The sequence below is a fragment of the Physeter macrocephalus genome, chromosome 1 (assembly GCF_002837175.3).
Source record: "Physeter macrocephalus isolate SW-GA chromosome 1, ASM283717v5, whole genome shotgun sequence".
In the NCBI taxonomy this organism is placed as follows: domain Eukaryota; kingdom Metazoa; phylum Chordata; class Mammalia; order Artiodactyla; family Physeteridae; genus Physeter; species Physeter macrocephalus.
The window spans coordinates 39,086,883-39,102,360 of record NC_041214.2 but is presented as its reverse complement, the minus strand read 5'-3'; the positions used below and the strand labels follow the sequence as shown (position 1 = coordinate 39,102,360).

The window sequence follows — 15,478 nt, the reverse complement described above, 5'->3', positions numbered from 1 at the left end:
TGCCTACCACCAGGTGAACAAATTTTAATTATTTTGGAAGGATTTTATTCTGCATACAAAACTCACCTCTGAAAGGGACCAAGCGTGTATTTGTGGAGCGTGCAGTGTGTGCCACGCACAAGGCTGGGTGCTCTGGGGAAGAGCCGGGGCACCGGAGCCCCATGCAGCCCTGCCTGGAGCCTGACTGCTCTGTCAGCGCTATGCACGCAAATGAGACCCACTGTCAGCCACAAGCCTGTGTTTGTTCTGAGCCTGCCAGAAGCCCACGCCAAGCTGACTTCAGAAATTAAAAGCAAGCACTTAGAAACTTTTTTTTTAAAGCAATTTTCACAGAGTAAATTGTGTGCCTGTTTAATCTAATAACAGACAACAAATTGGGTTTGTACTCCTTGTGCCTTTGTTTTCTTCATTTATTTTTTCTAATTCATTTTTTATTATATTTTACAAGATATAAACAGTTCACAACCTTCAAACAACAAAAACAGCCCTTTGCTACAGATCATTGGAGAAACACTATTTTAAACGATGTATCTGATTTCTAGAAAATCCTAAAAAGGTCTGAGTCAGGTACTCTTCAGTTCAGTGACATCCATGCCTCCAACACCCCTCAAATTCCAAATGCCTCTACTTCCTTGTTTCTTCCACCTGTGGATTTCTCTTCCTCCCAAACCTGGGATTTCTTCACAACAGGGCTGAAAAGAGAATATGACTCTTTCCTCCACCTACTGCCCTTCAGCTCCACTTCTGGCAGCAAATCAAATCAGTAGCAGGTGACCAAACACAGTCCTTCTCCTTGACTGTGTTACCTTCACAGCTCCATTAGGGGGCGCCTTGGGAATCTGTCGAGGTCAGTGAGCCTCCCACCCTAATGCTAGCTCCCCTAGCCCCTTTTTTCCAATAGGACCAAGTCCAGTCAAACTATCAGTGGGAGACAATTCTTAAAAATCCACGGGAAAATTCTCCAGATGATGATGGTCTCCCTCGCTACCTCAACAAACCTCTTAAAATGTTCTCCCTTTCTCTTGCTCCCGTAAAATCCCCTGCCTCTCTTTCTCTGTATTTTTGCCAGTCCTCTCTCTCCTCCTCTCCCTGAGAGCAAGTGGGGTGAATATCCCCTCTGGAGCCTCTGAGCCTGGCCCCACCCCCGCCCTGCATGAAACACTGCTTCACCAGCTCCCACCAGCCTTTCCTCCTCGTTCAACCTGCCCCTCTAGACCCCGCTGACTCATCAGACATGATGTCTAATGCTAACTGCTCATCCTCAACAATTTAGCAGCAAAAAGGATGCAGCAGAGTACGGCTTTTAACAGCACAGGCTCTACAGCTAGACTGCTTGGTATTGAAGCCTGGTGCCACCACTTACCAGCTGTATGACCCTGGGCACACGTGTGACCCTAGGCCACCTCAGCTGGGAGATGAGAAATAACAGCATCTGTACCTCACAGAGTTGGTGGGAAGATTAAAGGAGACAACATATGCAAAGCGCACATAACGCTGCTGGCCCACAGTAAGTGCTCCTTAAGTGTCTGCTTTAATGTATCTTATTGCATTAATTATAATGAATTTATCAGTATTTATTTGTTATTACAAGATATCTCACACTTTATCCATTTACGATCGCACATGCCACCTCACCAGTGCCTCCATGCAGGGCCTCGCAGACCAAGCACCGCACACCCCGGGGAGCTATTCTCATGGACAACAACAATACAGACTATAAAGCACGGTGGTCTTGGTACCACAGCCTATTCATTGTTTTGCTAGAACAAACTTAAAAGCCATACTGTCTTTAAAAGCTACTCTGGAAATCTTGCCTTTAACACTGGCCTCTACTTATACTTCTTTATCCGACAGAACCTTCCCTGTTCCCTTGATGCTCTCTGCACCCATGGGAAACCTGGCTTCTGCTCTCCTGTGACTTCTCCCAAGCTTGGTGGATGTCTTGCCGAACAACCAAACTCAACATCCAGTCTCAGTTCTCAGCCTCCCTTCTGAGCCTCCCTGGTCTCTCTGAATTTGATGCTTCCTACTTCCTTTCTATCCTGAAGCACCCTCCTTGCCTGGGACAGCTGACACTGAACTCTCCCGGTCCCCTCCTGCCTCTCTGACCTGGTCCTCCCACTTCCTTACCAGGCGCTTCCTCTGAACTGCCTCACTCCTGCTCCCTCCCTCTTCACCTCCGGGCTGAGGCCCTCAAGCGCTCCCAAAGCTACGGACCCTCCACCCCAATTCACCATTACTCTTCTGCCAATCACAGGCTCACACCTACACGCCCCTGTAAAAACAGCCAATGTCTGAGGAGCATTTATCTCAGGTGTATGACAGGTGCTGAGCTAAATGTTTTATGTGTATTAATTCATTCAGCTAATATGAATAACCATATTTTATCCCGAGAGACAGTATTGTTACCCTCCATTTTGCAGATGAGGAAATGGAAAGGTTCAGTAACTTGCTCAAGATCACTCAGGAATGGCCGTGTCAGGATTCACACCCAGGTCTGCTTGGCCCTTGACCACCTGAAAGTCCTGATCCAACGGCAAACTCACTGACGTGCACAACTAAACCCAGCATATTTATTCCTTCCACAAACCTTTCTTGAACTTGGTGCCTGGCGCTGGAGGCGCAGAGGTGGAGAAGGCTGTTCCTGCCCTCAGAGGGCCCCGCAAAAGCAGCCGCCTTTCACGACCAAGGTTTCAATTCTGGATCGACCTTGGAGTCAATAAGTCAAATCCATGATCGACTGGTACCTGCACACACAGTCTTTGGTTCATCGCTAACACAGGCCAGTTCCACGAATTCAGCTCACGCCTCTTCCTCCCCTTGTTCACCCACCACCATCCTAAGCCAAGAACTCTGTTCTTCTCACTTGAATTTCTGCCTCAGCCTCCTTCTTATCTCTCTCAAAACAGCCAACAGGCAAATATTCCTAATGTTCTGACCTCACTGAGTTACTCACCAGCTCAAAACCCTCCAAGGGCTCCCTAACTCTCAACTACAAACAAAATGCTCAGAGACCTTGGTAACTCATACCAGACTGAGCTCCTCCTGGTTTACGAGCCAAACTGGACGTCTTGCGAGTCCTTAAAGGCACCTGACACCTGCCTACCTCTCAAAGCCCTGCTGAGGTCTCTGGGCAGGCTCTCGCCCTCAGTCCTGTCACCCTCCCACCCAGGCCCCCGGGCCCTGCTGAAACACCACCCACCCACCCCCCATCCCCACCCAGGTCCTCCCTCTCCTCTCCATCCTCTCAACTCTGCCAATAAAATTTTTCCACCTGTCTTACCATACTTAGCACATTTAATGTAAATATAAATACTCATGAACAGATCTTTTCCACACACAGACCCCAAGCCTCCTGAGGTCATGTACTGGATAGAATTTACATATAGATCACTTCCCTGCCTCAAGCATGGGGCCAAACACATAGTTAAGATTCAGTAAATATCTGCAGAATGAATGAAAACTCTAACTTAAAGTGACTTAAAAATGGTTTCCAAAACAAAGGTTAGTAGAAATTCAGGAGCTATTTGTTGTTCAAAAAAACAAAAAAACAAAAAGAAAAGAAAAGAAAAAAAAAAGCAAGTGGGGGCCCACTAAAGAAAATCTAAATTCATGTTCAAAACTGTGGAAAAGTCAGGGAAGGCAGGGATTTCTTCAGTAGAATAGGAATCTTCCTTTGTTTGCCACACATTCTATTTTAAATATCTTATTACAAAGACAAAGTAATAACGATCACCAGAGGACTCTCCATGACATTATTACTCTCATTTTTTTTAGGTTTACAAAAAAGAAACATTTGTTTTTGTAAACAGTCATTATTTTCTTTCAATACAATAATCTGCAAAAACACAGCCAAGAGCTAGATTATTTCATTTATAACAGTTTAATGGGCATCTGTCAGATTCATTAAAAACTAGGTATGTATAAGCTTTAAACACATCCCAGAGAGTCACCTGGTCACAGGGAAATGACACTCATAATCACAGGGGAGGTGTGTGAAAGGCACAGAGAATTTCAGCTGAAACATGAGCATGCCTGACCAGCAAATGCTAGACTACATAAAATGAATTCAACAATCATCTGCCAATGTCCAAATAAAAAATTCAATGAAGAAGGGAAAGTAGTTATACTTCCCATTGAAAAAGTCCTATTTTCATCTGGATAGCCCCCATGACCAAAAATGATCCCAGATGCTTTATGCCTACTGGTATTAATACAAAAGGCAACATACCTGTTGCTATTAGTCCAAATAATCTGGGCAAAACTGCTATAACTGGTCACACAAAATACCTTGCACAATTCATGATTTTTAAAGACATGCCTCCCTCTTAACACTTTATTTTCTTAATATAAATACTGTTCACTATACAAAGATTTCTAGCAATAGGGATTAAAAACATTAGCAAAATCTTTTTGAAGGCCGTGTCTTTTATTTTATTCTGAAGCTATTTCATATAATTAAGCCATGATTATGGCTCTGCTTATATGCCATTCTTTCTCTACTTTTAGTGAATAAGCAAAACATGATGGAGCAACTGTATGGTTTAACACTTGTACTTGTTCTCATACTTAATGGATCAAAAGATTTCGCAATTGAAACCTCAACTAGCCACGTCCTAAGTTAAAACACATGGCAGGAAATGAAGTTTTCCATAAAATAACATCTAGACTCTTTTACTGTTCAGTAAAATAACAATACATTTGCCAACTTTTACTAGCACACTTTTTTAATGCTTTGTCAGAGTCAGCATCTAAAAGGAAATGCCATCATACTGACTGAAAGGGTTTTATGGATGATATTTTGATGTTACTGCTGCTACAAAAGTCTCTGTTCAGGAAATGGGCCTTTCTCTGGGAAACCTGGTCGCCTTCCCCTGTTCACTCCCATTCATTCATTTGCTGGCTTAAAAATTTAGACAAAGTCAGGAGTAGAGACGACCTGAAACAAAAACACAGGTGGGGCACAAAGCATTTCAGAGGTGAAGGAAAATTTAGTCATCATCCAGAATAGTGTGTCATCTTACACATAAGGACACCAAGGCCCAGAGACGGGATTTCAACTGTGGCTGAACACCAATCTGATGAGTAGGAATCTGATTAAAAGAAAATGGTTTTACTGAAGTAAATTACTGACAAGGAAAGACCACACAATTCTGTCAACTGTATAAGCTCTTCAGCGGTGTGTGCCTGTCAACACCACGGCCTGCTGTGACAATTCGCTCTCCCTGCTCCTCCCAAAGACTCACCCGACCACCTGGGCTGAGTCTGCTCTCTGCCCCCTCAAGCCTTCACTCTCTCATGCATCACTCCTCGCTCCCGTCTCCATGACAACACACGCAAGCGTTCGGGTCTGCCGCCTCACATAAGGACACCGGCAGCAAACGCCTACACACAGCGCTCACCACGGGCTAGCCACTCCACGTACAGCATTCATTCCATCATCACAACAACCCACAGAAGTGGGTATTGCTATAATCCCCATTTTATATGTGAGAAAACTGAGGTCCCAGAGCTAGTAAATGGCAAAGCTGAGATTTGAATCCAGGCACTTGACCACTGTGCTTTGCTGCTTCTCAAAATACAACAATTAAAACAAGCCTCTCCCTTAATCCAGCTGTTACCCCATTTCTCTGCTACCATCCACATAAAAAATTTCAGAGGGATATATGGTCCTGGCTCCAATTCCCTATTTCCCACCCTCTCCCCAACACATCCATCAGGCGTTCACGCCCAGCGATGCATTGACACTGAAGCCAGCCACTCCGGCCGGTGGCCCGTTATCCACTCTGCTATATCCAGTGACGGCCTCTCAGCAGACTTCCACGTGGTTGGCTGCTCCCTCCCAGAAACACTTTTCCTCCTGGCTTCACCAACACCTGCTGATCGCCCACCTGTCTCGTCGGCCCCTGCTTCCCCATCTCCTCCGCTGGCCCTTCCTCTCCTGCTTGACCTCTAGATGTTGACATGCCCCAGGCTGAGTACCGGGCCCTCTCCCTCTCCTCTCTATGTGGCTTAAACTTTTCATCTCCAGCAGTGAACTCCAATCTCGTGTACCCAACTGCTGACTTCAATTTCCATTTCAAACAAAACATCCAACATAGAACTCTTTTATCTCTCAAAGTTTCTTCCTTTTTATTATGGAAAACGTCAAACATAAACAAAACTAGTAAAAATAGTATAATGAATCTCCATGTAGCCATGACCCACATTCAACAGTTGATGTGAGGTGACAAAGCTCATGGATGATCTTGTCTCATCTATAACTCCATCTACCTCCCACCCCAGATTATCCCCAAACTGAGCTCTTTATCCCTCTCCTCCAAACTTGTTCTTCTCTATTTTAGTAAATATATGCCACCACCATCATCTACCCCAATGATTCAAATCCCAAACTATAAGTCTCTTGGTCTCCTGTCCTCTCATTAGCTGTACACCCCCTGCCCCACCTGTGAATCCCATCAGCCCCACCCACAACCCCACCACGCTACCCTAAGCCACCGTCATCTCTCCCCGGACTATGTCAGTAGCCTCCAACTTGGTGTCAAAGCACCGCAGAAGCCCAGAGCTCTACCGAGCCAATAGATGACCCACTTACAATGTAAACCACACGTCATTTCCCTACTTTAAACCTTCTGTCGCCCTGAGAATAAAACCCCAACTCCTTGTCCAAGGCCACAGCAGTTTCTATGACCTGGGCCCTGCCTACCTCTCATCTATCACCTTCTCTGAACACGCGGAGCTCGTTCCTGCCTCAAAGTCTCCGCACTCTCCAGTCCCTCTGCCAGGAATGCTGTGCACTAGGCTGGCTGGCTTTTCTCCTTATTCGAGTCTCAGCCCAAACGTTACAAACCAATAGGAAATAACCCTCCCACCCCCCATGACCCCATTACCTTGTTTTATTTCCTTCATAGTGTTTATCACATCTGACATTCTCTGGTTTACCTGCCCCACATACCTCAGGGGCTTTACCTGCCTCATGCACTGCTGTATTCCCCACACCTGGAACAGGGCTAGGTTACAGCAGGCACTCAATGCATGTCTGTTTCATTTGATTGGATCCCCTAAGGGAAAAATGGAAAAGAGCCACCTCTTAGATTACTTAATTTGTTGAAAAAAAGTGTGTCAGTGAAAAGCAATGACACTATACATTTTAGACACTAACAAGTTAAGTTCTGGGTCTAGTTAAGAAGTAGCAGGTGAGGCAAGTTCTCATTTTCACAGGCCTTATCTGCACATCATCGCTGTCCCTACTTTACAAAGGGACTCATCCAAGGCAGTACAGGTAATCAGCCACAGAAGAGGTGTCGAGTGAAAAAAACTACACAACCTAAAAGTTGAGAATTATACTTTATTCCGTGGACTTACTGAGGACTTAAGCCTAGGATACAGCCTCTCAGATAGCTCTGAGATACTGTTCCAAAGAGGTAAGGGAGGAGCCAGGATGTATAGGAGTTTCTGCAAAAAAGAAAAAAACCCAAGCAATCGACCATTGGACAGAGCAATCGATTACTGCTAATTAAAGAAAAACCAGACATCTCAAGTTAATGAATGTAGTGCTTCTCTATGTATGGGAAGATGCAAGAGTCTGAGCTTATTGAAATCATTCCTTTGATATGCACCTTGGTTATCTAGGGCCAGTATCCTGCTTTTCTCCATCCTGAATCCCCTCAGGGTGCACCATGGGGGATGGTGGCTACAGTGGCTGATGGCTTGATGGCCCCAATATCCTTTGTTTACTGAAATGGGCAGGCGACATTCTTTGTCCACAGTGGGAGTAACTTGTTTATTCTACTCAATGAAACAGGTACTGAGTGCCTATGTCATGTCAGCACTATGCCAGGTTCTGTGGCTACAGTGGCTTCCCTCTTCGTAGGCCTCCACTCACAGCAGGGTGCTGGGTACCTGAGGAGCTGGAGGCCAGCTGCGAGGGCCATCAGACTGTATCCCCCTGGGAGATTCTCCAAGAGACTGGGGCCCAGACCCCCGACAAGCCCCCAGCTGCCTCTGGGTGGCAGGTGCCTGAGGTCTCCCCACCACTCTGCTCTGTCAGAGCTGACAGTGCCATGAATACCAAGTACTGTTCATCTCAATCTGGATAATCTCTAAAAGGTTCTCTGACCATCAGTCGAAGCAAATTAGCTGTCCAATTGCTGGGATACATTCCATATTAAAAAGACTCCCCCCCACCACCTCCCAACTTGAAGAAGGCTGCTCCAGCACACAATCTTCCCCAAATGTACAGGTGATGACTAGCAGAGAAGTGTAAGAGTTAAACTCAGAACAAGATCCAGCTCTCCAACTAAGCAGCCTATTCCACTCAAATCCAAGCCTCAGCAAAACCCAAAGTCAAGCAGATTCTCAGCACTCAATAACGAGCAATGGGACTCATAGGATCCCCAAATGTCTCTGACCCAGGAGCCCAGTCATTTGGTTTTATTGTGTCAGTAGTAACTCTCCCGTTTGTTATGCCCAGTAACACTAAGTGAAGTTTTAATCTGGAACAGAGATAAGGCTGTGTGAAATTTACCTCCCATTTTGTTGCTCAATTGAACTTTGTCTAAATCAAGTGTCATGATCCTCTGCTATATTAGAAAGAAAGACCAATTTGATAACAAAGATCTGAGTTCAAGGGCTGAGTTCTCCATTTACTTGAACAAGTCCTTTAAACTTAGGCCAACAATGTAATTTATCACCCAAAACAGGGCCCTTGTGAGAGTGAAAGGGGGTGCTACTGACAATTATACCAGAGGAAGAGTTATAAGCCAGGACTACCCCAGGCAAACAGAAAGCAGGGTCATCCTACCTAAATCTCTGAAACCTTACTTTCCTCATCTGTGAAATGGAGATAAGTACCAGGGTGGCTGTGAGAATCAAGTAACAACTTATTGTCTAATTGAGGGCTTTGTAAACAACAGGCAACAATACACATAAGGCATTTGTAGGATAAGGCATAGGCTTCTAAAAGAAGTACACTAGTACAATTTAAAAAGTATTAATCCCAAGGAGGAACATACCTAGACACAAAGTAATCAAACTGACAAAAATTAAAGACAAAAAGAAAATATTAAAAGCAATAAGGGAAAAGCAACAAATAACATACAAGGGAATCCCCATAAGACTATCAGCTGATTTTTCAGCAGAAACACCGCAGGCCAGAAGGGAGTGACGTAATATATTTAAAGAGATGAAAGGGAAAAACCTAAAACCAAGAATATGCTACCCAGCAAGTCTCTCATCAGATCTGACGGAGAAATCAAAAGTTTACAAACAAGCAAAAGCTAAAAGAATTCAGCACCACCAAACCAGCTTTATAACAAATACTGCAGGAATTTCTCTAAGTGGAAAAGAAAAGGCCACAATTAGAAACAAGAAAATTATGAAAGGGGAAAGCTCACTGGTAAAGGCAAACATATAGTAAAAGTAGGAAATCATCCACAAACAAATATGGTATCAAAACCAGTAATCATGAGGAGGAGAGTACAAGGGCAGGATATTTGAAATGCATTTGAAATTAAGAGACCAGCAATTTAAAACAATCATGTATATATATAAACTGCTATATCAAAAACCCATGGTAACCACAAATGAAATATCTGTAACAGATATACACACGAAAAAGAAAAAGAAATCCAAAAACAACACAAAAGATAATCACACGAGAAGAGAACAAAAGAGGAAAGGAAGAAAAAAGACCTAATAAAACAAACCCAAAATTAATAAAATGGCAATAAGAACATACATATGGATAATTACCTTAAATGTAAACAGATTAAATGCTCCAACCAAAAGACATAGACTGGCTGAATGGATACAGAAACAAGGCCCATATATATGCTGTCTACAAGAGACCCACTTCAGATCTAGAGACACATACAGACTGAAAGTGAGGGGATGGAGAAAGGTATTCCATGCGAATGGAAATCAAAAGACAGCTGGAGTAGCAATACTCGTATCAGACAAAATAGACTTTTAAATAAAGACTGTTACAAGAGACAAAGAAATATACTACATAATGATCAAGGGATCAATCCAAGAAGATATAACTATTGTAAATATATATGCACCCAACACACGAGCACCTCAATATATAAGGCAAATGTTAACAGAAATAAAAGAAATTGACAGTCACATAATAATAGTGGGGGACTTTAACACCCCACTTACATCAATGGACAGATCAACCAGACAGAAAATCAATAAGGGAACACAGGCCTTAAATGACACATCAGACCAGACGGACTTAATTGATATTTACAGAGCATTCCATCTGAAAGCAGCAGAATACACATTCTTTTCAAGTGCATATGGAACATTCTCCAGGACAGATCACATGCTGGGCCACAAAGCAAGCCTCAGTAAATTTAAAAAAACTGAAATCATGTCAAGTATCTTTTCCAACCATAACGCTATGAGATTAGAAATCAACAAGAAAAAATTGCAAAAAACACAAACGTAGAGGCTAAACAATACGCTACTAAACAACCAACAGATCACTGAAGAAATCAAAGAGGAAATCAAAAAATACCTAAACACAAATGAAAACAAAAATACGATGATCCAAAACCTGTGGGACATAGCAAAAGCCATTCTGAAAGGGAAGTTTATAGCAATACAAGCTTCCCTCAGGAAACAAGAAAAGTCTCAAACAACCTAAACTTACACCTAAAGCAACTAGAGAAAGGACAAAACACCAAGAAGGAAAGAAATCATAAAGAGCAGAGCAGAAATAAATGAAATAGAGACTAAGAAAACAGAAAAGATCAATGAAATTAAAAGCTGCTTCTTTGAAAAGATAAAAGGAGACTTTACAACAGACACCACAGAAATATAAAGGATCACAAGAGACTACGACAAGCAACTACATGCCAATAAAATGGACAACCTAGAAGAAATGGACAAATTCTTAAAAAGGTACAATCTCCCAAGACTACCAGAAAGAAATAGAAAATATGAACAGATCAATTACAAGTACTGAAATTGAATCTATGATTTAAAAACTCCAGAACACAAAAGTCCAGGACCAGATGGCTTCACAGGCGAATTCTATCAAACATTTAGAGAAGAGGTCCAAGGGGGAGGGGATGTATGTATACATATATCTAATTCACTTCACTGTACAGCAGAAACTAACACAACATTGTAAAGCAATTATATGCCAATAAAAAAATTAATTTAATTTAATTTAATTTAAATAGGGAAGAGTTAACACCTATCCTTCTGAAACTATTCCAAAAAACTGCAGAGGAAAAAACACTTCCAAACTCATTCTATGAAGCCACCATCACTCTGCTACCAAAACCAGACAAAGATACCACAAAAAAAGAAAATTACAGGTCAGTATCACTGATGAACAGAGATGCAGAAATCCTCAACAAAATACTAGCACACGAAATCCAACAATATATTAAAAGGATCATACACCATGACCAAGTGGGATTTATCCCAGAGATGCAAGGATTCTTCAATATAGGCACATCAATCAGTGTGATACACCATATTAACAAACTGAAGAATAAAAACCATATGATCATCTCATTAGATGCAGAAAAAGCTTTTGATAAAATTCAACATCCATTTATGATAAAAAAAACTCTCCAGAAAGTGGGCATGGAGGGAATCTACCTCAACATAATAAAGGCCATATACGACAAACCCACAGCAAACATACTCAACAGTGAAAAACTAAAAGCATTTCCTCTAAGATCAGGAACAAGACAAGGATGTCCACTCTTGCCACTGTTATTCAACATAGTTTTGTAAGTCCTAGCCACAGCATCACAGTCAAATGTCATTCAGTTCAGAGCTCAGTTTCCCTCATCAGCAGGACTCCAGACAGCTTACAGTTACAGCCCCAAGTAAGAGATATTAACATCACAATATGGTCATTTAGTAAATTCTCCAGAGGGAACCCCAGGCCTAGTAAGGAAAGGACACTTCCAGGCGGGTGAGTGCTCCATTCTGGACCCACTCTAGGAAGCAGCAGGGTCCTTTGGCCTAGGAATCAGAGACCTGGAGCTTCCCTCTGGCCCCAGGCTCTGCTGCCTCTGCTGTAACATGGAGATGCCAGGCTATCCTTAGGCTGCCTCACAGGCTGGAATTGAAGGGCAAATGGTGCATGGGGAGTTCTGTGCAGTATGCTAGCCGTACAAAGGGAAGGCAGGGTCTGCAGACAAGAGAGGAGAAGGTGGTCTGGCCTGACCAGAGGTGCTGGTCGTTTCCACAAGTCCAAGCTGAGCGCCTGTTCCATGGCTAGGAGCTGCACTCTGGAGGGATGCAGGTGAGACCCTGATGACCTTACACCACTAAGGTCGTGGTTCCAGACACCACCTGGCTTATCCAGCTCCCCGCCCAGCACCCCACTCTCATTCTGTGTGGTAGAGGAGCAGAAATGAGAAACAGAGAAGGAGGGGAGCTGCAACTGGAAAATCTCCCACCTAGCTGATACCATGCCTGGAATTACCCTGTAATTCTCTGACTTCCAGGCATTACAACTCTCAACTGTTCAATCACACTACTGGAGTTTCCATTAACTTTCTGTACAGTTTTCTTAAAGTTGGCTCAAAATAACCCCTCAGAAGTCTCAGAAATTCTGCCCTGTAAAATTTGAATTCAGGGATTGGAAAATTACAATCGACCCACAGGCCAAATCTGAGTGTTCTGGTGAATGCCGTCTTATTGGAACACAGCCACAACAATCTGTTTACATGTTGTCTAAGGCTATCTTCACACTACAAACGCAGAGTTTTGTAGTTGTAACTGAGACAGGGCGGCCCTGGAAGCCTAAAATATTCACTATCTGGCTCCTTATGAAAAGTTTGCCAAACCCAACTCGTAATTCTACCTGCCTCAAAATACAACAGAAGAGAGTACAGTCCAAACCTGTTAAATAAACTGCTTTTTCTTCAAAGCTGGCAAGGTTTCACTTTAAAAAAAAAAAAATTCTAACAAATCACACTTTTACAGAGTCAGCATTTTTGTGTGTTGAACAAACCAAAAAAAACTGTTTTCAGATTTATCATCAGTGGGAAAAGCATATTTTCCCACACAGCCATAAATATATTATGCTGAACTACTTTACATAAACTCCTCAAAAACACATTGGCTTAAAGCTGAATCCACAAACACACCACTCTTGGCCCCAAAGCAATTTTCTGAAAGTAGAATAAGCTTGAGGGTGGGGCCTAAATAATACTCTTTTACATTAAAGTATATTCTCTTAACACTAAAAATTAAACTAATGCGACAATGCAATTTCTGACCACGTTTAAAGAAGTGTATAATCCTTCCTTATATGAAATAGTTTTTTAACTGTTAGTTTAAATACACTTACAAAACTAAGCTAAGTATTTCCAAATACATGAAGAATCAATCAAAAGCAAAATCAAATATCCAAATGACACTTTTAAAAGAAAATGGGGTTACTCACGGAGATAAAGGGTGAGGATCCTTTATTTCCCAGCCCTCCACACCCCTTCGGGTTGGTGGATTAGCCCTTCTATGGTCTGAATATGGAGAAAAATATCTGCACATGGGAAGGGGTAACAAGAGCTCGTCCACCTTCCTTTCTCAGATGTTAGTGCTTTCTCCCTTTTGATGATATAGGAAGTTGTTCTAAAGTAGGGATAAGAACAAGGACTTTGAGACATGGTGCCAAAAAAAAAAAAAAGAAAAAAGCAAGCTACTCATAAAATGTAGGCTCTAAAAGAAGTTCTATCCCTAAAATATAACCTTAAACCTTATGCCTGTGAGGATAGTTCCCTCCATTGCTGCTACACTCCCTTCATCAAAAACAAATCCATCAGGACTTCCCTGGTGGTGCAGTGGTTAAGAATCTGCCTGCCAATTCAGGGACATGGGTTCGATCCCTGGTCTGGGAAGATCCCACATGCCATGGAGCAACTAAGCCTGTGCGCCACAACTACTGAGCCTGTGCTCTAGAGCCCGCGAGCCAAAACTACTGAGCCCACGTGCCACAACTACTGAAGCCCATGTGCCTAGAGCCTGTGCTCCACAACAAGAGAAGCCACCGCAATGAGAAGCCCACACACCACAACGAAGTGTAGCCCCCGCTCACCACAACTAGAGAAAGCCCGCGCGCTGCAACAAAGACCCAACACAGCCATAAATAAATTAAATAAATAAACAAATAAATTTATTTATTTATTTACTTAAAAAATCCATCCATTCCAAGTTTAAAGGGAACAATTTGAGTATTTTGTTGTCATCTTTTCAAATCAGTTGTCATATGCCCTGTTCAGAAAATTTCCGAAGAGAAAAATAACAAACTTGCCCTGACTGTCTTCACAGGGATCAAGCTCATGTAATGCCCTCTCAGTAGGCCAGTCCTAACTGCGTGCACACTGCCAGCAAGGAGAACCTGCCCTGGCCCAAGATACAAACCTCCCGGCGAACGACATCTGCAGTTCTCTCCAAGTGATCAGTTTTCCTTTTGGATTTCATTACGCTTCAATAGAAAGTAAAATTAGGTTATTAAGTATTATCCTCCTGAAAATTAATTACACTAGTAATTATCGTGACTATCCAATACCTGTCATACCTGTAGCTGGAAAGCAACAGCATGACTATCCACAATACAATATAACATCATAGATCCCAGAAAGTGGCCCATGAAAATCTGCACATCTAACTAAAGCTTAACGATCCACTGACAGCATGCACATGTAAGCAAGATGTTACGATATGCCTCCCATGATCATCAGCAGGTCAGGTCTTTTTGAAAATCAACCTCAAATGACACTGAAGGTGACAACTCACCTGCTTAGAGTAAGGTGGCGCAAAGCACTGGGTGTCAGTCTCCTTGAAACAGACTGAACGCAGATGGCCCCCACAAAGCCTCGCAGCAACGCAGGAATCACGACAGCCATCGTGCTTCCTGGGAAACAACAAACTGAAAGTTAAAATATTTTAAGGAAAAGTAGGGAAATATCAGACTATCTTAGGGGCCAGTGAAGAAGAGTTTGGATTTTTGTTGCTGATATTATGAGCTGATCTAACTGCAAAACAATTAACTTCACCCTGACAAAATTTCTGCTACTACATACAACTGATTCAAATCTCCACAGCACATACGTATGTAATTACTGGTGTTCAAATATTCGTGTTCTCTGTTAGTTTCCAAAATCTCTGACCAAACTCATGGGATTAATCTTCTGCTATTACAGAAGAGGACAGTAGATTTTATAACTGCCTAATAATTATATTCTGCCCAGAGCACCGCATAAGTCTTTAATATTTCTTGTTAGATAAAAGTGAAAGGGGCAGACAAATTTTCTGAGGTTCACAGCAATGAGAATAAACAAACTCCATCTACATGCAGTAACATAGGTATCACAAATATCACAGTAAATGAAAAGAATGAAAGAAGCCAGACTCAAAGAAGTCAGTCACACAGAGTACAAAAACAGAAAAAACGAATCTACGCAGTTAGAAATCAAGTTAGTAATTACTCCAGGTGAGG

At 42.5% G+C, this 15,478-nt stretch overlaps 1 protein-coding gene across 3 annotated transcripts in view; it reads right to left on the bottom strand.

The window, feature by feature from the left end:
• Nucleotides 1-15,478, bottom strand: part of OXNAD1 (oxidoreductase NAD binding domain containing 1) — a 64,729-nt gene that overhangs the window by 37,101 nt on the left and 12,150 nt on the right. For 2 of the 3 annotated variants that reach the window (XM_007102254.4, XM_007102253.4), the window contains 2 exons: nt 14,776-14,893; nt 14,401-14,464 (listed from right to left, as the gene is read on the bottom strand). In XM_007102254.4, the coding sequence (XP_007102316.1) occupies nt 14,401-14,464; nt 14,776-14,885 (174 nt within the window). In that variant the 5' untranslated portion in view covers nt 14,886-14,893. Of the gene's footprint in view, nt 1-13,426; nt 13,612-14,400; nt 14,465-14,775; nt 14,894-15,478 lie in introns of those variants that run through there. The other variant, XM_028490153.2, reaches the window with a different exon arrangement.